This window comes from Metopolophium dirhodum, chromosome 5, assembly GCF_019925205.1.
Source record: "Metopolophium dirhodum isolate CAU chromosome 5, ASM1992520v1, whole genome shotgun sequence".
Taxonomy (NCBI): domain Eukaryota; kingdom Metazoa; phylum Arthropoda; class Insecta; order Hemiptera; family Aphididae; genus Metopolophium; species Metopolophium dirhodum.
The window spans coordinates 2,915,359-2,937,911 of NC_083564.1; the positions used below are offsets into that span (position 1 = coordinate 2,915,359).

The 22,553-nt window shown below is 30.7% G+C and overlaps 1 protein-coding gene across 1 annotated transcript in view; it reads right to left on the bottom strand.

Moving 5' to 3' along the window:
• Positions 1-22,553, bottom strand: part of LOC132944912 (A disintegrin and metalloproteinase with thrombospondin motifs adt-2-like) — a 60,834-nt gene that overhangs the window by 19,697 nt on the left and 18,584 nt on the right. The window contains exons 6-14 of the mRNA XM_061014465.1: positions 22,037-22,184; positions 17,857-17,909; positions 17,549-17,728; positions 14,141-14,337; positions 13,103-13,152; positions 11,263-11,404; positions 7,369-7,497; positions 5,428-5,623; positions 2,345-2,440 (exon numbers count right to left, since the gene is read on the bottom strand). Coding sequence (XP_060870448.1) covers positions 2,345-2,440; positions 5,428-5,623; positions 7,369-7,497; positions 11,263-11,404; positions 13,103-13,152; positions 14,141-14,337; positions 17,549-17,728; positions 17,857-17,909; positions 22,037-22,184 — 1,191 coding nt within the window. The remainder of the gene's footprint in view (positions 1-2,344; positions 2,441-5,427; positions 5,624-7,368; positions 7,498-11,262; positions 11,405-13,102; positions 13,153-14,140; positions 14,338-17,548; positions 17,729-17,856; positions 17,910-22,036; positions 22,185-22,553) is intronic.

Genomic DNA, 22,553 nt, shown 5'->3' on the forward strand with positions numbered 1-22,553 from the left:
ATCGGTTTTGGTTTTTGGTGTAACTCTAAACCAAATGACCGTAGGGACATGACATTTTGACTGAATGTTTATAATTGCATTTTCTATACACCATAACATTTTCCAAATATTTTGACTTATTTTGAGCTGTTTACGGACATTGTCAATTTCCATTTTTTTTAGTTTTTTTTTTCTATAAATATCAATAACATTTTATCTGTTGAGTAAAAAAGCTTGAAAATTTAATAGAAGGCTCCTAGGTTATTGTTTCAAAGGCAGATGAAAAAAATTTATAAGCATTTAAAGTTAAAATATTGACAAAATACGAAAAAATCACGAAAATTAGCAAATTATTTTGAGTTGAGAATTCATAAAAATTTTTCTTTTTAAATCTAAGATTTGAAAATGTAATACAAGATTACTCATAAGTTTGTCTGCCTTTATTAAAAAAAAAAAATGTTTACAAGAAACTTAAATTAAATTTTTATGAGTGTCTGAAATTTATATTTTTACAATATTTGATATTCACTCGATTTCTCATGTAACAATTTTCTTATTTTATTGTAATTAAAAAACGAATGACTGTAGATACTTGAAAATTTCACTGAATGTTTATATTAGCATTTTCTATACACCATAAAAGTTTGAATATATTTTGACTCTTTTTGAACTGTTTACGGACATTATCAGTTTTCAATTTTTTTAGTTTTTTTTTCTATAAATATCAATAAAATTTTATTTGTTTGGTAAAAAAGCGTGAAAATTTAATATAAGGCTCCTGATATATCGTTCTAATAGCAGTTGAAAAATATTAAAAATACATAGGCACAATTTTTTTTTTATAAGCATTTAAAGTTCAAATTTTGACAACATTTATCAAATTTATAATTTATAAATTATTTTGTGGTTAAAAATGTATAAAATGTTTAACTTTTATGGCTAAGGATTGAAAATTTAAAACAAGGCTTCACGTAAATAGGTTATATATAAATTACTTTATTCACAATAATATCATCAAATATACTTGGTAATATCATAGGCTGACTGACCGTTTTCGCTCAGAATCGTTTTTCTTATACAATGATATTATTATATCATTGAATTCAAATTTAACACTATCTATTACAGTAACCTACTGTACAGCAGAGTGACATCCACTTATCCACCTTTTTATCATTGGTTACCAATTGTGTTAACTCAAATAAGGAAATATACAACAAAAAGACCAAAAAAAAACCATCGAAATAAGCAAAACTAAGCCCTTTAAAATAATTTATAGTAACATATAACATTAATATCCATAGCACTCTGCTATAATTTTATTTCAAAACAAAAAAAATAAGCATAAGTCCCTAGTAGAAAACTATTACAAGCTTTCTAAAAAAATGTCAATTTTAATATTAATGTTTTTGTTATAGCTGAAAATATAATGTAATAAAAAAGTTAATATAATATTACGTACAATTTAATATTTCTTGGATTATGAACGTCCAAGAAGTTGGCCCACCGACTTCACACAATCCATTCAAAATCTATCCAACGTTTTGTGAGTAATTTTCTAGAATTTGCGAGTCCATTCCCGGAATTTATTAGCCATTCCTTCCACCCCTATTTGAGGCTGAGCCAACTTTAGGTAGCCCACCCACCCACCTTACTTAAAACAATCCAAAATAGTATCAATTTGTGTCAATTTTTTTTTAGTCTCATCTTAATTTGCTAGTACTCACGGTTCATCCCCGGAATTTACTAGTCCACCAAATTCCCTCAGTTTTGTCTGGCTTCTTGGTCTAAGAATTCTTCCTGCAGCCCCCTTATGATTTATTTTATGATATGGAATTTAAAATATTTTTAAGTATTAAAATAAACAAAATGTATGTTTCGATTGGTCAAATCTTTATTAGTTTTGACTTTTAACCAAACCGATTGGCCTCTTTAATAAGAAAAAAATCTAAAACTAATAATCTGTTACGAAAGTATTTGCTTACTCATATTTTTTGCTATCATAAAATTTTTTTTCAATATTATATATTATAACGCTAATCTGAAAGTTCTATTATTATAAATATAACAAAAATAAAATTCAAGGGATGCTTAAAAATTACGTCACTGGCTACAAGTAATAACCGTATCGGACGTGTTTTCAAGCGTCGTGGCCTTTTTTGTTTTAAGTTGGAAAGCGGCGGGTGTTCGACCTATAATTACCAACACTATTTAATGGCGTCTGGAAAACAGAGCGAGAGAGAGATAGAGTGAGAGAGAGCCAGAGACAGATAGAGAGAAACTTTTAAAATGACATATTACCACGCGCCGTGCATAAATATTTATAATAATATATAAATATAAATATAATAATACGTGTAATTACCGAGCTGGGTCCGCACGTGGTCCCTTCCAACGCTGGCCCGGCAAAATAATATCCAGGTCGGTTTGGCGTTTCGCATTGTAAATTTTCACATATATCCTATGGAAAAACATAAAACACAGCGTGTTTATAATATTATTGTCAATTATTGAGATGAATATGCGTTTCGTGCATACACCTATCGCTGTGCGTCTAAATATTTTTATTAGAATTACATATAACATATACGAGTGTCGAGTAAGTTATGTACATTTGTAATAAATTAAACTCCTCGATGATTAATCGTGGATCCATTAATTCGTGAATTATACAGTGTATTATAACGACACGAATAGAGGTGTTCATGTTTTTCCAGGCAAAATGTATTCGATTTGACAAGACAAAAATATTATTCGACAACGATGTGGGTAAACAAACGTTTTGAAATAATTGGTAGATATAATATTATTATATAATTCGTTATATATTCATAGAGTGGTTTGATCTGTCCACTATTGTTTTTACAGATACTTTTTCATTGGTTTGTGTAAACATTTGTAAGATATTCGTTGCGGTTTTTATTTTAAAGGGAACGACTAATTTTTTATTTAGCAGTAAATAATTTTTCATAGCAAACCCGATACACAATATTGTTTTTATTATCGGATGTTGGATCGCCAATAATGAAGTCTAATATTTATCAACATTTAAATTTTAGACGAGCCGCAGGGTGAGTATAATAACATTATAGTGTATCAAAAATATTCCTAGCAGGTATACTAGCTAGTGTACTTATTTACTCTTCGTTTCTAAAGCTTTCAATGCTTGTACATAATATGGGTACGTGCTATTATATATATCTGCAATGTTTAATGTTTTTATACCGATGTTTTAAAAAGACATTGTGTTTTAGAAAATTAAAATTTTAAAAAAAATAACCGAGACGGAGTAGAAAACCTAAATTAAATTTCATAAAGTTGAAACATCGCGTTTAAACGTTAAACAACGTCGACAAATATCAAAAAAGTACCTACGAACGCGTGCGTGAATATAGGAAGAAAGTATACTCTTCGACTGAATTTGTGCGGGTAAATCGCAGAACAACATAATAATGGCGCAAGGAAACACAATCAAAGTAATATACTATATAGTAATGATGACGAAAAAAAATCGTCCGTAAACGAAAAGTTAGAGACGTCGTTCAACAATACAGTCGAGCTTTCTACAGAACGACCTGCCGTTTAGGTTATACGTGGTAGGCCACGGATATTATATAGGTATATGCCTGAAAAGTGCAACATCCGCACCGCGCCTTGGAACGGAAACGGTTTCAACGAAAAGGTGCTCGACAAACTTTACGTAAATTACTGTTCTGTTCTACTAACAGTTTGTCCGCGTAATATGATCGCTGGTGGAATGGAAATACAAAATGCAGCTGTAACAGAGATAAAAATGCGACAAAACCCGTATTATCAATGGACTATCTTCATTCAGTGAGAAGAATAGAACGTAATATTTTATATGGCGACTAAAATATAACATAACATTTGATTCGTCATTTGCCGGCTTGGGGTTGAGGATCAAACGAATAATGGCGTATATATGCGATGAAAGTGTTTAGCAACAGGGGTCACCAAACGTGGCACTCGAACTAACTCTGTGTGACCCGCAGATGAGAAATTAATTTTTATTTGAGGATGAATTAGTTGAGCTATTAATTAATTTTTTGATTTTGCCTTTACATTATTTGGACAAACTTAATGTAGGTACATGCATTTCTATGAGTCCCAAAAACTTCCTAGATTCCTAGAGTAGCATGAAGTTGGCCCACCTTTCTTTATTTTTGTCCCGTACTTGAAAATAATGACTTGCAAATTTTAAAACCTAATTTGGTAATTCTTGTTAATTCTTTGCTAAATGTCGATATGTGTTAGATAGGTTTGAGAGAAATTGAGTGGGCCATCTTCACGATTATTTCAATTATTTTTATAGGAGATGTTATTTTGACATTTATCACCGGAGTCCGGAGCCTCATTATTTCTCGTAAAAGATAATAGAACTGGAAAACTATGAATTTTTATTTTGTCATACTTTAGAATATACAGTTTAATTTTAGTGTGGCTACCGCTGATGATGTAGACTGGCGAAGACGTGTTTGACAACTCTTATTTTTTACTGCCAATTATAAAAGTAACTGTGTGCGTTAAAAAATACGTGGTGAAAACCCTTAACCAGTCCTGCTCATATCTTAATTCGGGTACCTAGTATCGCAGTGGATTACAATATAACCTTGTTTAATATAAAACCGGATGATACGCACTTTCTCGCTTAGTCTGGATATATGAAAAACAAATGTAAACAAACCCTTTACCCGTTCACGGCTTGGAGAAATGCCTGGATAGGGTAAAAATGCATACGTATTATCTTTTATGTTGCGATGGCGTTATCATAGGTAAACAGTAAACACTATACATATTTTATTATATCATGCAAACGAAACGAGTTATCAGCGTTTTAATACAAACAAATTCACAAGAAGATTTTATAGGTAACAATAATATGTTATATAAATCATAAATGTATTAAGTATTCCGAATTCGGCGTTACGCGGTAAATGGTCATCATATTACCAATATAATATGCCCTCTTTAAAACAATAATATACTGTACCAATAATACTATATTCTCATTGATTGAGCTATTGCTAATTTTAAACCTGGGTGCTTATCATCTATGTGCGCTTTTGTCAACTACCTAATGCGATGAACTATTTCATAATATATTATAACTCGTTCGATACCTATTAAGATATTTAGTACAAATCGAAAATCAATTGGAAACCAAAACGATTTGTACGTCTCGTGCTGCAGATCGTAAGGTAGGTAGGTATTGTCGTTAAGATATCGGAAACAGTAGGTGCACGGAAAATCTTATTTTTCCTAACGACGCGCGACGTGGGTATCACTATTTTCGTTTCCACTACAGTAAGCCGGCATCACGTTGCGCGGGAACGAGTCGGAGACTATAAACATAATAATATTATACTCGGCGTGTTTGTTAAACGAGGTGTTATTGCATTATGGCCGTTGTCGTGACGACAAACTTACTTCTGGCTGCTGTCGCGACGAGTCCAAATTCGTTTCGGTGCTCATTACCCGGGCGTCGTTGTCCAATAACAGTAGTTCACATTGTTTTTTTGCGTTCCACGCTTGGCCAGGCTTGTCAGCGAATTTGTTGTGATCCAACTTTTGGGCCGTGGTCGAATGCCGACTACTGGACTGCTTGAAAAGACATTCGAGATTGCTGGAGCAAAAAAAAAATGTCATCGGAAAATTATATTATACGGTGGCCTGGCGCAGAATAATAATAATAATAATGTATATAGTTTACCCCGGCAAGTCTGATGCACAGTGTAGTTATATATGTACATGTTGTATATTTTAATATGTCTCAGATAAACGCGAAGTCGTTCGGAAAATCGCGAACAATTATTATTCGTTTTGAGTTAACGAAATTAAAATCGACCACAGTTGGAATACTACTATAGCGTGGCATAATAATATTAATTATAAGTAGGTCACATTTTGTCTTGTACCAAATTATTAAAATGCTAACACTGTACTCGAAACCGGGTTTTTCGAACATTTTCATAAACAAGTATAAGATTGTTCAAGTAACAGTTTTTTCTCCCTTTATTCGTAGATATACACTATAGGTACACACATTCACTGCGATCGGAAATATTGAATCTTTTTTGAACTTATAGTGAATTGAATACGATAATATTATAAAGAAGAATTGTGAAACAAAACTGTGTATAATATATAATATTTAGGGATCTATACAAATATAGATAACAATATATGGCTTGGTTGAAACGTGGATAATATCACATAATTTGCCGTAAATTAGAAAAATATAAAAAAAGCGGGTAAATGGATGTCGCTCTGCTATACAGTAGGTTACAAGCGGGTCAATGTAAAATGGATTGTATTCAACTGAATTCGCAATAATATAATATCATTGTATAAGAAAACAACGATTCTGAGCGGAGATGATTGTCAGTCTGGATTTTTTATATTGTTATTATTTATAATATCCTGTAAGTTGAATTAATATTACAATATTATAATTTTTTATTCGTTTCTATGGTGATAATTGGTAAACAAAGCATTAGAAATTAAAAGCCCATTTTTAGCAGCTTTTCGTAATTTGTCTGTGGTTTTTACCGTGGCATTAAATAACTATTGAGAAAATCGAAAAATGACCTCTTTAAAGTACCATCTTGATCCAATTCGTTAAAAGATAAGATACAATATGTTGAAATCGAAGCCTTCCTTCTGGTAGAAATTTTGTATACAGGATAAAAAAGAAAAAAAAGACCATTGTGAAACAACTAGCTTCCTCGCTCCGCTCAGAATCTAAAAGAGTTCGTGTGCATGCTATCTGAGTTAAAAAAAAATAATTCGTTGTTATACATTTTAATTTAATATACGAAATAAATTAATATAATAACTTATTTCGTAAGTACTAAACGGACAGCAGCTATTTATCATTCAAATTCTCTTTGATTTATTAATTGTTTGATAGGTACCAAAATGTTTGTATTATATTTATAGTTGACGACTTATCTTAAAACTCTGAAAGATTTAATTCATTATTAAAGTAAATAATTGTTAATACAACTATTGAAAGGCTACATTTGAATAAACATAAAAATATTTCGGTCTTCTTAATGATGAACATCAATAAGATGTTTTAGTAAATAAAATACCTTATTCATTTTTTTTTAATGGTATCGTTAATAATGTACTTAGTCTAAAGAAATTGTGGACGCCCCCTGAGTTTAAGTTAGATAATTGGAATTGATAACAAATTAAATCAAAATAAAATGTTTATTTACATTTATTTTATTTACATATTATGTTATTATGTAGGTACATAATTAAAATAAAAACATGATCATCATTCAATCATAAAACAAAATTATAGGTACTATGGTAAATTGTAAAATTGAGTAAATCAAAATCATAGATTAATTGACTTACTTGAGATTTGCTGCAACACTAGCACTGCATTCTGACCATAACAATTCTCCGGTAATCCCTCTCGATGGTGACATTATGAACCCTTCTTTCGGACAATTGTTCGTATTGCCATCATGATGCATACCTAAACTGTAGTGAAAAATAGTTTTAAGATTAAGAGTCGGATGTTCCTACTTCCATTAAGTAAGGTAATTGAATTACAGGTAACATTTAATACAGTCAAATCTTTGCAGAATATTGGTCACACGGGAGGTACAATTATAAAACGACATTATGTTTTTCCATTTTATGCCACACGAAATTTCAACTCTTAGATTTCGGTGATCTCTAGGGTTTTTATTTTAAAATTGATGCGAGGTTTTTGATTTATTGACAGTAAAAATATTTTAAGTACCTATGTATAAAAATAATTAATATATACATATAGAATAAACATGAAATAATTAATACATCTTATCATGTTATAATATATAATATATTATTTAATATAATATCAATAATTTATATTAAATTAATGTAAAACACGTCGGTAAATTATACCGATTTTTTAATTGAGAATACAAATATTTTGAAATTCACAATTAATTGATAATACTTGCTGTATGTTATGATGAAAACACTATATTATATTACCTATGTATGACAATAAAAAGTACATATTTAAAAAATCACATTTATTCAATAATCATGTAAATATGTAATATGATCTGGAATTTCCTCCACTTTTCTCACGCAAACGTCTACTGCACAATATTTTTTTCAAATTATTTTTTAAATAAAAGTTGTAAGCATTACTCAAAATAACAATTAAGTACTGGTCTCTTATAACTAATTAAATTAAATTTACTTCCCCCTCTTTAGTATTCGGGAAATTATTATTACTACCTACCTATATAATGTAGGTACTATGTAATGAATTAAGTGCTTATTATTTTTATTGTAATTATTCATGATAATTGCTTAATTAAGGCATTGAGACACAATATATTGGTCATTTGAGTACCCTTGAAAAACCATCAATATCTAATCCGCACGAACCTCTAATCTGCACTGCAATTAGTCTGAATCCTTCCTAACTAATGAAATTCTACCATATTATAAACATTAAACATGTATTATTATAATAATATCGTGTTTTAAGGTATACTTTATTTGGTTTGTATCAGCCTTCTCCGGGTTTCTAAAATCTGTTCACTATTGAGAAACGTTGATAGGTGTGTGTTAAGAGAGGTTTCGCTGATCAATAATAGAGTTAAAATATCTTTTAAGTTTTGCTATCTCTTATAATCACGAATGCACTAATAGCGAGTTAATCAATCTGGATAGATGAATATCAGTGCTGTAGTTTTCATTATCAAAATGTAAGGAACAAACAAAAAAAAAATAACACCACACGAGATAAAATCGTAAAATTGTACGAATTTGATAAACATTAGATAGATACGTCAACGGGCAAAATATTGATTTCATTGTTAATACAAAAGTTTTATTTTTAAAACAGTTTACAAAAACACGTAAATTAATATTTATGCTTTTATTACAAATAACATAATAATATAATAAAAACGCACGAAATATTTTTATTTAGTAATATAATTTAATTTAATTAATGTACGATGAAGGTATATGCATGAATAAAAACGGGAAATAAAATAAATGAAAATTCAAACGATTCGAACACACAATACAAGAGAACATTTTATTGTTATTCATTAATGGCGTAGGTATTTATACTTGTTGGATTGAAAAAAATTAAATAAACGAATAAAAAAAAACCGCATCCTACTTGATTAATTAATTTACAACCCTTTATAATATTATACGCTTCTCGATTATCGTTTTCTACATCCATTGAATGTTTCAAACAGATTAACATATTATATAATATATATATTGTGTACATTGTGAAATATCATGGTGAGTATGTATATTATCCAACGACCCACCAGGGTCGCACAAGTATAAAAATAAAAGAGCACCTTAAAATGCACACATAGGCAAAACACACGAAAAAATTTCTGGACCATAATTACAACACTATTCACGAGAATATGCGTTAAAAAAAAATTGGAAATCATCGAGGATTAGGCGTCTTATAAATCTATGTTTCATGATATTTTAATTATCCAATGCCATCGAGAGAAACCTTTATTTTTTGATTCATTTTGCTCTGCCGTCAATCCGAATGTTGCGCGACAATTGTATTGGAAAATTGCAAACGGGAACGGCCACGCTTTAAATTTATCGGTTTGCGATGGGACCTCTACAACACCCGTATCGGCGATAAACCATCGAAGCCGGTCGCGGCGGCTGACATAATAATAATATAATATCAGTATAATATTAAACGTATAATGCGCGTAATCAAAAATGGAAAAACAAATTTCCCGTAGAAACGTCGTCGTGGAATGTTTATTAATTTCGTGCCTCGGAGGATGGACGAAATATCGTCCGATGATTAATTTCTCCCGACTAGTAAATCGATAAACGATATAATATTATGATATTATATTACAGAAACACTGCAAAGACGGCGCTCTATATTATTTTTGTTATTATTATTGTAATACTTTGTCATTTCGCGTCGATGTCAACGCCGCGCAGTTGACGTAAAATGTCCAGATTCCCGGAAAAAAATATGTCCGCATATATTTATAATAGTGTAGTGCGGCGCATAAATGATAAATTGATAAATAAAATCGCCGTTCAGCGAACTATTAGCAAACTAATAGACATTGAGATATTTTTTGTTGTTTTTTTTTTTTTGCAGACTTATTGCTTGTGAAGAGTCTACATTAGAGCTAATCGTTACCCGTTCTGACCGGCCAAAATAATCATCTGCCTATACATAATTTTGATGTCTGACCTATGTAATATTGTTACAGTATAAATCTTGATTTTGGACGACTCTGCGCGTTTGCGGGTTCCGGGTGGTACACTTTAAACGTAACTACCTACTGCGCAGGACAGCGGGCAGGTTTCGACAATAATAATTAAGGCCGTCGTTTCGAACATCGAATAAACATTCGAACGCAACGTAAACATTCTGGTGTTATTTTATGAGGCAGTAGGGTCACGGCGAGACCGCATACGGAACGTTTGAAATAATATCGACGAATATAATATAGTAAAGGGACTAAAATAATATTATATAAATGTTGGTTACGTTACTCGCTAAAAAAAATGTCGTTGCAGAGGGATCACGTCGAATTCGTGAAATCGACCTACGCCTATTATGCGTTCTATTAACAGCCAATGATCTATCATATTATAAAAAAATATCGAAATTAAAATAATATATTATGAAAGCACCATATTATAAGCACGACCGTCTTTTACTTCTCCGCTGTGTTTTTAAAACCTGACGCGGTAAAAAGTCATGTATGTCGTATAATATAGCGTGTACCTATATCGTCGACGACGTGTGTTCGTCGCCGCCTCTCGACTCTCAAGTGAACCCCAAAAACATTAAAGGCGAACCTTTAATACGATAGTGTATAATATGTTTTTAACAGTAATTAATTATTTACGGGCCTTTAAGTCTTTGACGACGGGTAATATATGTATACTATGCACGCCGCGAGGGGTTCGTTTTTTCCCTCCTTCCTTGTCGTCGTCGGATCGGAGTGATGAGAACACGATGAGAGTTATTACGATGACGACGACGTAAGCGGCACAAAATGATTAAATTTTCATTTAATCTACTTCGTACTACTGCAAAAGGTTTTCGAACGACACGTGAAACGGTGCTTTTCGGGAGTTTTCGTCCCGTCGCATGATCACGCATATAATAATAATAATAATAATAATAATAATAATAATAATAATAATAAGAGCGCCTTCTTATCAAAAACGATTTTAACTCAAATATAAATATATAATTTAAGTAGGTACCTGTGACCTATTTCATGCGCCAGTATGTATACGGATGTAAAGCCCGCCGACGGGTACGGTTTTCCAAGCGCGTCTGTAGAACCGAACTCGGCGATAATGCACGAATACTTCTCCGAACAGACACCGCCCACGGTCGCCAAACCTGCGAAATATCAATATAATAATATCATTGTCTGTGTAAACGATTGGAATATAATTTTAGAGTAATTTAGTATTTTGCTCATAACAACATCAAGTAGGTATATCGATTTTGTCTTTCAAATATTATGCTAATTAGTGTATAATATATCATTTTTGTCGTTCGGTATTTGACCTGATTTATAATTTTGGCATTTAAATGAGGAAACAAAATATTATGTTGTGTGGTCAGTTTGGGCTTCCGCAAAGGACCTCATAACTAGGTAATAAATAACATTTCGTACCTTTTTTTTTTATCATGTTTTGCCCCACATAAATGTGTCTATTGTGTTTAAATATGGTAAGGCCCGATAATTATTATAATTTTGTTGACTAAACATATATTAACACATACCTCCTAAACTTCATTATATTTCAACCACTGCTGTTCAGAAACATTCAGATTGAAATATGTAGGTACTGCTCATATAAATGTTTTACATTGTAAAACCTATGTGGAGAATGAAATACAGAACGGCTTAAATTTGGGAGAATGGAAAAATGGTTAGAGGAAAGTCAATAAATATAAAGAAAAATCCATTTTTTTTAAATTTAGTCTAATATGAACAAAAGAGCTGGGCAATTGATTAATAGATTATGGAAGGCGCCACCACTGATGGATAGGATGCAAGGGATCGAACCACAAATTGAAAGAGGGATTAGGTAGCAGATTATGCCTGGTACGAAACGTAGAGTATAGTACAATTACTGCGTGACCAACCTTTAAGGCATGTAGCTGTGGATGAATAGGAGTGTTGACCGAAATTATTTTGAAAACATATAGGCATATAGAGAATTCCGGAAGGTTTTAATATTCTAGATTTCAAAAAAAAAAAAAATACTTAAAACGCTTAAAATTACTTTCACTCAATACATCGAGTAGATATAACCAGGGATTGTCACATCAAATACGGCTTTATTGTATGTTTGCGAACCGTATACACAAGACGGTCTTCTGTGCAGGAAACTGGAAAGTGACGTAAGCTGCACAACATTTAAATTGGGAAATTCAATATGTGAGCACACGGGAATTGGGCCACAATGATCCTTTTTTCAAACTGTATACGGTAATATTGGGCCACTACATTTTTACATTTATAACAGGTAGACGGAGATTAAGCCACTATTTTAGAATTTTTTTTTATTATTGGATCTTGTAAGCAGAAGTTTATATTTAAATTCGAAGCGTTGGAACATTAAAACCCCGGAAATGAATTTTAATTCAAGATAATAATATTTATAATGAAACTAAAAATACGGAGATGAGAAAAGAACCAGATTTGAATTTGTGAAATCTGTATTGCATTGTTTAAAAATAATTGTATTTTTAAGAAATTGTAAATAAAATTGAACAAAAATATTTGATTAATTTTAAGCGCCTAGTTTTATATTTTATATTTATTAACAAAAAAAAGTTTAACTATATCAGTACTGCTGTAATTAATACATTTTATATACTCGTATTTTTTGTATTATAGGTATATTTGTGGTACAATACCCGGATAATAAAATGTAAACAAATATTGTATACGGAGCAGGTAGATAAAATGTGAACCAATCACCGACCTCCCCAATGTGTTTTTGTGGTGCACTAGCAGACATCAGCGTCATGCGTATCAGAGCAGCAGATACCTGGTTATTTACTTATTTCTATTATTCTTACCCATGGTGGACCCACTCCAGTGTCCGTTTTCCGTCGCGTAAAAATCTAATCTGAAAACAAAATCCATAATTTAATACTTTTCCTTATAGTCATGACCATAACGTGATAGTCTCAGTTGTAACAACAATTACAAAGGAATCGTTTTTGCGAGACTAACTTAATTTAGTACGGAGTACGCGTACGAGTATGTTCAAAAATAAATCGTAAATACCTGAGTAGTGAGCACACTGCAATGTGTATAACTAAAATCTGACTTTATAGGAATGATAATTATTTTTAAAATTACGCATACCATTTGTGTACCTATAGTTATTTAATAATCCGTTCATAGTTTAAACAAAAATTGTTCAAAAAGCATGTTTTACACATTATGATAAGGATAACACTCCTCAGATATCAATAAGGTTTTATCGTAGGTAATTGTTTTGAGTCATATTAGTTTCCATCAAAAACCAAAATTTGTTTTCATTAACAATACTGTTGTTCCAACCAATTTAAAAAGTTCGATTTTCGTTTTATTCAAAACTTACGATATCTGTTACTTTATAGTTATTTTAAAAAAAAAGAGTAATTTAGCAAGATTCAGAAGTCACTAAGAAGAGAAAGCCTTCACTGAGTTCTAAAATTGTATTCTTAAAAAAATTTATTTATCACCAATTTTATTAATAGCTCATAGCTGGTTAGGTTAGGTGCAGTGGCACAACCAATTTATTTTCTAGTTGTGCCACATTTCTTTATGAGACATTTCTAATAATTTAATTACATTGTTTTTGTCCACAATTCTCTAAAAATATCTATACTTCATAATTTATTTATTTTTATATTTTCGTGTAGCGTTATAAGTATTTTAATAAATTATGTTTGACCAATACTTACACCACTCATATAGTTTCGAATTCAACTTGTACTCGCTTAACATAGTGTCATCTATTAAAGCTAGATATGTAATTTATATATATGCGTTTGACGAAAACCAATAATTTTTTTTACATATTTTAACATATTATAATGTTTGTATAATGATATAATAATATCTACCCCGAAATATAGAGTCCAATATCCCATTGTTCTTGTTTTCGATATTTCTTGTTGAAGGCGCAAAACGAATCCAATAACGAACTTCTCTCGCCGTTGTAATGCGGCAAGTCATCCGGCTGTTTTTTGAACATTTCTAGTTTGACCAAGACGATTTCAATTTTTTGTCCCAAGCTTGGGTGATGGTATAGTACTTGAACCTGAAGTCAAAAATTGACTATTAAGTTAATTTATAAATCCGTTCCAAAAACCAAACGTAATTTGAAAAGTAGATATTATATACACAAATATACTATATTACTAAAGACATTTGCACTTGCGACATTTCGATATCAAATCGTCAACACTGTGGTGGTGAGTAAAAATATTAATTTAATAATTAAAACAATTTAAGAGCATTTCGTACTTAATTCGTATAGAAGTGCTTTTTAAATCTTTTTTTTAGTAGTTATACGCATCCTACGAGTTAGTGTATTATATTCTAACAAATAAGTTAAGTAAAAAAATTAGGTTAATTTAAAAATTCTCTTTTATTGTTAAAGTAAAACAAAATAATAACTGTTAATTTAATTTTGTATAGAAACTATATAGGTACCATGCTATATTTTTATCATTTCATTTTAAAATATCCTATAAAAAACATGATTAACAAAGCTTAAACTAACAAACCGATTCGTTAATATTAAAGACAAATAGTTGATGGACGTTATTATAATATTGATAATTTTCTCATTTAAGTTAACATTACTTAATGAAAATACCAAGTAGCTTAAAAGTAACTCCAGCCTTAATGAAAAAAGAACATATAGAATTCATTAAAAATAATTTAAATATGTCAGAATAAATGTAAAATAAAATATAGTTAAATTTAAAAAAAAAATGTAATTTATTAATAAAATAATAATTTAAAATACTTATTAAAACTGTTTTGCTTATAATGTTATATACATTATAATGTTATGCACGACAATATTTTCATAATTCATATTAAAATATACAATTAACTATGGCACAGTAATATAAAAGAAAAAGTTCCGACAAATAAACGATCTCGTTTACCTTTAGAAAGTTTTTATAATGTAATTTTTATAATTAAAAAAAAACTATAAAGAAGAATATATACTATGTTTATTAATATAGTATTTCATACATTTTTATTTGATTTAAAAAGTCGATGATAAATTAAATGTTGATTAACTATTATTATCTTGACAAATTGTAATATTCTTGGGTTACATTACCCACGCATCAAATCTCTTAAAGTCATACTAATATGAAATATTGGATATTGGGTGAACATTAAAAAAAATATTTTGATGTTTTTTTCTTGTAATTTGGTGGTGGTGGCGGTGATGCTGGGCACAACTTTGAGTGACCCGGGATGCAAAATATAAGGTGCGCCACGAGTCACGAATAACAATTATCTTTCAAGTATTCTATCGTGATGTATGTTATATAGGTATATGCTGTATATTGTAGAGTTTAAAAAAAAACTAACTCATAACGCGTACAGCGTTTAAATTTGATTAGCAAAAGGCATTCAAATAATATTTCACAACGAGCGTGCGTAATTTTTCACGATAATCGTCAATGTTCAAATTTATTTTTCGATTTAAGAGTTTAAGACACCCACTGTAAGACTTGACTGCAGTTGACGTTTTATTATTATGCAGAGCTCTCTCACCTTTAATCCATTAATAGTAAATTTATTCAGTCTCTGATTTTTGTAATTTTACAATTACTTTGTTGAACCTTTTTTTTAATTTTTCTCTTAATAGTATTGGACTTTATATTGGGTTTTAAAATTTCATTGTACATAGTATATACCACAAACCGATTCGTTGGTCTTATATTTAACACATTTATATTTTAAATTGCCGTTATCGGTTATTATATCTTACCTGAATTTAATGACTATGTAATATATAATATAATATTATTGTTATTAGTATTATTAGAAAATATCAAAATCATCAAGCTTGTAATTTATAAAATAAATATTGGATGTAAATATTATCATCTATTAGTATAGAGTGACATGCCAAATACCAATTCGTATTTTAGATTCTGAGCGGATGTATTGATTTTACGATGATGTGGGTTCTTTTTTAATTTTAATTTTAATTTTTGTGCCTGTCATCACCTTTTAGGACAGTAAAAATGCTTAGATTTTCTTCGACAGTATCTTTTCTGATAGGAAAGTGAATTCAGTTGGTACTTGGGGGCTCAAAAGTAAAAATTTCGCAGTGGTTTTCAAAAACACCGTGATAAACTCTTAAACAAATGACCGTAGGTATTTTCTATACACCATAACATTTACAAAATATTTTGACTTATTTTAAGCTGTTTACGGACATTTTCGGTTTCCATTTTTTTTAGTTTTTTTTCTATGAATATCAATAAAATTTTATTTGTTGGGTTAAAAAGCGTGAACATTTAATGCAAAGCTCCTGATATATTGTTACAACAGCAGTTAAAAAATATTTAAAATACATAGGCATAATTTTTTTTATAAGCATTTAAAGTTCAAATTTTGACAAAATTTATCACATTTAAAATTTAATAATTATTTTGTAGTTAAAAATGTATAAAATGTTCAACTTTTATAGCTAAGGATGGAAAATTTAAAACAAGATTCCACGTAAATAGGTTATATACAAATTACTTTATTCACCTTAATATCATCAAATATACTAAGTAATATCATAAGCTGACTGACCGTTTTAGCTCAGAATCGTTTTTCTTATACAATGATATTATATCATTGAATTCAAATTTAACATCATCCATTACAGTGACCCACTTGTAACCTACTTAGCATAGAGCTACAGATCTACAGAGCGTCATCCACTTACTCACGTTTTTGATCTATTACCTATATCATATCCAATCTTAATCTTATTTATAGTTAAAATATATTCTTCCCTACCGGTATAGTTTTTTCAATGAAATATCTACAGAAAAATTAAGTCATATAGTTTTTGATAGCTGAAACTCTAAAAACAATATTGATTACACGAAACCAAAATAAAATACAAAACCCCAATGGCCTTACCCAATACATACCTAATAATTTTTCGGCTTGTACGAACTAAGATGTAACAAAAACCCGTAACCCATAAAATCTCTTTGCATAAGTCCTAATTATAATCGATGTTTTTTCGTTATCGGTTTCGACGTTCTATGAGTAATTTTATTGATTTACGATAAGAGTCTATTAATTGTATCAATCTCTAATAACTCATCAGAAGTGAACGAATAAAAATTGTAATATTTTGTTAATCAGGTATTGGACTTCATCGTGTTTTAAATATTTAAATTATTATAATATCGTCGGTCGATACATTTTAATATTATTATCATCATTGCATGACGTCGATGCTATGGTATAAAACATAATAATATACTCACGGCGTTGACGTAAGCGAGAATCATGTCGGCGAGGTGTTCGTCGTCGTGTTTAAAGTACTCCGAAAACGTTTTGTACGCCGCTTCGTCAAAATAGAGCGCCGTCTCCAATACGGGCATAGCCGCTGCCGCCACCGCCGCCGCCGCCGCCGTTCCATCCTCGTCGTATTTTGTATTCTCTACCTGCGTGGCAAAATATTTAATTAAAATCCTGCAGGGTGGAGTAAAACGCAAACGGAGGGACGGGTAAAGGAGAAAACGCGACGACAACGACAACAACAAAAAAAAACCTTACTAATTTTTATACTCACAAAAAGGTCTGGTGACATGAAAGCATAGTTTTCGCCGGTTCTTCGCAATACGTCTACGGACGAGAGAAAAAATAAATAAATACAAACTGTCAAGAGGAATATATTGTATTAAAGTCCTAAACGTCGTTGGGGCCAAAAGAAGAACGGGAATTACAGAACTTAAAGTTTTCCTTTTTCTCTTATTTATTTATTTTTCGTTTTTATAACGCACCGCCGTGACTTCGGAAGTCCTATCACGCTCGGCTGTTGTAGGTATATGACGTATAAGCAGCAGCCATAATATAATAATATTATACTATATATAAGTATAGGTACATTAGAAACACATAGAATCAAGAAACTTATACCGTCACGACTTGGACGCCGGCCGAACATGGACACTATTAGATCATGGCCTTGGAATGTTAAGTCTTCCTGCTATAATTTTAGTTTACTATGCAATTGTCGGATGTACCACGTGCATGTTGCACGCCAATCGAACAATATGAAATTCACAAGTTTTTTTCTCTACAACAGAATATAAATTTATCGAAAACTCTTAATATATTCCTTTTGCCATATACCACAATATGTTAATTAAGTATAATATATGTCATAATAAGTTGTATATTTTTCATACGAATGTATTATTTATTTATCTAGGTATTTAAATACGAATCTATTATAAATGGTTTTTAATAATATTTTTCAATACCTACTATAATATTATACTTAGTTTTTATCTATAATTTGCGTATATTTCTAATCTAAAAGTAAGCTAATAAGTAATAACCATCATTGTTGAATCTCTAAAAAATAATAATTATACAATACTATAATGTTCATTGAATTTTACCATAGTATAAAAACGTGGTTTCACATCCAGTGAACAATAGTTATTCAACGATAAAATAATACAATCAAATATTATAATCAATTATTTTCCAATCACCTACCAAACATGGTTATGATCAAATTTGAAAATCTTCCGGAGTCTATGATTCTGTTTTAATATAAAAATGTTCTGTTTTATACCTTGTGATTTCAGTTCCGAAATATTAATCGTTATTTTCAGGGCTTTGCACTAGAATTAACCCGAACCCTTAAAAAATCAAACACCCGAAACCAATATAACCAGAATGATTTTTTTTTCCAAAACACTAGAATTAACCGAAACCCAAATAATATTTTATTTTACCTATTTCCTGTGAATATTATTTAATTTGTGTAAAAAGTTGATTGATAATGAATTATATATGTATTAATAATAATAAAAAAAACACAGGCATAAAAAAATACGCTGGTATATATTTACGTAAAGTATCACTCTTTTAATACTTTTTTGGTTTTTTTTCTGAACTACTATTATAGTCACCCGTATAAACCAATGTTATCTCGAATAATAACGGTTATTAACACCCAAACAACTGTTTAAATGATGTATTCCTGTGTTTAAACACCCGAATACATCCAGCACCCGACACCCGAAACCCGAATAAACAATACGGGTGCAAAGCTCTGGTTGTTATACTATACACAATGGGTTATTATCTTTCATATAATCATGCATTCAATCTGAGGCTCAAGCACAGTCCATACTATACGTTCCCTAACTATGTCGGGGCCTTATTTGTGACTTTCGTCACTTAAATTAAACAACTGCCCAACTCTCTCTCATTAGGTTACATTTAAAATATGTTTTTCTTATATAGGTAGGTTTACCTATTGTATCCTCAAATACATCATGATAAAACCCGTCCTTCATTTTATCATCTATATTGGTTTCAATAATATTTAAAAATGTATGAAGTGTAAGTATCATTTAATATTATTAAAAATCTATGAGATTTAAGGGTCAGTTTTTTTTGTTAAGTTATTAACCATAAAATGGTTGACATTTTTATAAATTATTATTTTTATGTTTAGAATTTTGATGTCCAAGGTCTAAAAAGATTTCGCCCCATATATTTTATACATTTTTCTTCTTTATCACCTCAAATTTTCTTTGTGCTAAAATACTACTACAGTACGCATCACGAAAACGTGCGGATGACCGCCGCGCGCCCAGTGACAATTTCTCGTTGGTGGTGGACAAACTGTTTCGCGCCAAATATAAAATTTAAAACTCGTATTTTTATATTAATAAATTATGTGTATGTATTTAATGATATTAAAGTCAACAAAAGACAGGGACATTTTTAAAGGTGCAGGTTAGTTGTTTTTTTCAAAACGTATAGTACCCGTCGCACCAGTGGCGCGCACCTGTGATGGATCAAATATTGAGGCCCACTGGTTTACTGAAAAACCGACACACGGCGCGCTGCGGTCATCCGCACGTTTTCGTGATGCGTACTGTACATATCACATCGAATATGTACACATAAATAAAATAAGTGATTTTAATTTTATTACGTTTAAATCGTATGTATATTAGAATATTTTTTATAACTTTTGATATCTAAAAGTAAAAAAAATATAACTTGATTTTGTGGGATGGCCCCAATAAAGCGAGGCCCGAAGAATTTGGTGTTAACAACTTTCGTCAACTCCAGCTCACATATATCTTTATTAAAAAAATAAAAAATAAAAATATCGGTTAGTGAAATTGTGAATTTATATTTTGTTTGGTGCGCAATAGTTCGTTTTGCCATTTTCAGGTGGAAAAAGGTAAAGTGTTACACCAAATAAAGTCATTATAATTATTACAGTCGTCTGTCACCCGTTTGGTAATAATATATTCACTACCTATACATATATAGTGGTTGCACGTCTCAGATCTGAATTCGAAATTCGAGTCGGTTACGATAACATATGCGAGATTCGAAGAAAGCTGTACTCGGAACTTGTATAATTTGCGTGCGTGTACACTGGAACAACATAACCATCACGCACCCTAAAATTTAATTAAAATATTTATTGAAGAGAAACGCGTATAATCACATACATTCATGTTCTAGGAACTTCCGGAAATAAAGAATACAATACAATACATTTTAATTATTAAAATAATTATTGCACTCAACGTACGCGTATATCCAATATAGCGATATTATACACTTATGAATTATTCAAACCGACGTTATAATATTTCTTGGACTGAAATTCCAGAAAAAAATATGGAAACGACAATACGCTACAGTTTCGACGACGTTAAAATTGCATTTGTATTTCGTTTAGCGTACGTTTAGAGACGTTTCAGAATAACTGCGTATGAAATACGTTTTTTTTTAACGCAATTCACGCGCGTTATGTGCTATATAAATATTAAAAAGTTTTCCGCAACGTACTTATACACGTATAATATATAGATAAGTCGAAAACTTAACATCGATTCGATTTTTATATTTCCTCGAAAAGTTGCCAAACATATTATTATATGCAGCAAGCACTGCTGCAATCTCGTTGTGTTCGTTATTGTGTCCTCCCGAATCCGTGTGCCACTTTGCTACAGCTGTACGTTATTAACACGATATCTTTTTATCGCCACTTCCCTGTTATTATAATAGATCGTTATGGCTTATACATTAATTGTACTGCACGTCGTCTAAAACTAAACCTGACCGATTTTAAATAGATTATGTATTTTACGTTTGGTAAAATATAATCACGTACATGTGACGAGTCACCTAGCCGATGCACGGATATCTTATTTTAAATGATCTGTAAACATAGTCCTAGGATAAATAAAAACATTTAAACCGATATTATGTCAAAAAAAAAGACGTTTTCAAGTAATGGCCTAAAATTAGGTCAAATGTATGATGAAAAAATAATGAGACTCGAGCCCCTAAATTATACAAAGGCCAGCTGTTTACGTCTATGTTTATATATTTATATACTATTACTATAATAACGATGTTAACTGTCACTATTGCAATTATCACGTTATTTTATCTCATTATTATAGGTGTGTACATGGGATGTGCCGGGTACATGGGTGAAGGCGGGTATACAGATAGTTATATGATCATTAGGTTTTCTTAAAGTTTAAGTTTAATCAATGGACCACACTTCAAAAGTAAGTAACTGTTGTTAAGATTGGCGTTTATATCTATATTATGCGTATCGTGTGTACAATTGGTATCTAACCTATACGGCTATAATACGGCAAGTTAGTAATTTTGGTATTGTACAATATTAAATTTGTTTGTAATTTCTATGTATACCTATGTATTTTAACATAGATGAACGTTGTACTCACTGAATCCATCGGTCCACGTATGATTTATCGTCGGCGCTCGTTTCAAAATGAACGCATTTCTACCATCGTCGTCACACCGATACCGACAAAGCCCGGCATTTACGGACTGCAGTTCGTACGTGACGTCCGGCAGGAAGACAATACCATTCTGTAGATAATGAACGAGAACGATTTATCAATATAATATAATATAATATCGACGAATATTGTATTATTATCGAATTTTGCAGTCACACTGGTTCATAGATAATAGATATAATATGGAAAGGTCATGGCTATATTAACACTGCATGGGGCTGCGGTCTTTTTTTGGGAAAGAGAAAATATCCTATAAATAAATTACCTACTCTAGGGTACCTACCTTTGAGTAATTTATGACATTAGTTTTTACTGATACTAATAATAAAATATATGTATAATACCTACCTTAATTAGATATGATTACCCCATATAAACTCATAATTGTTAGTAATAAATGACCGCATGATTAACTCCAATAGCCTATCCACTTCTATAT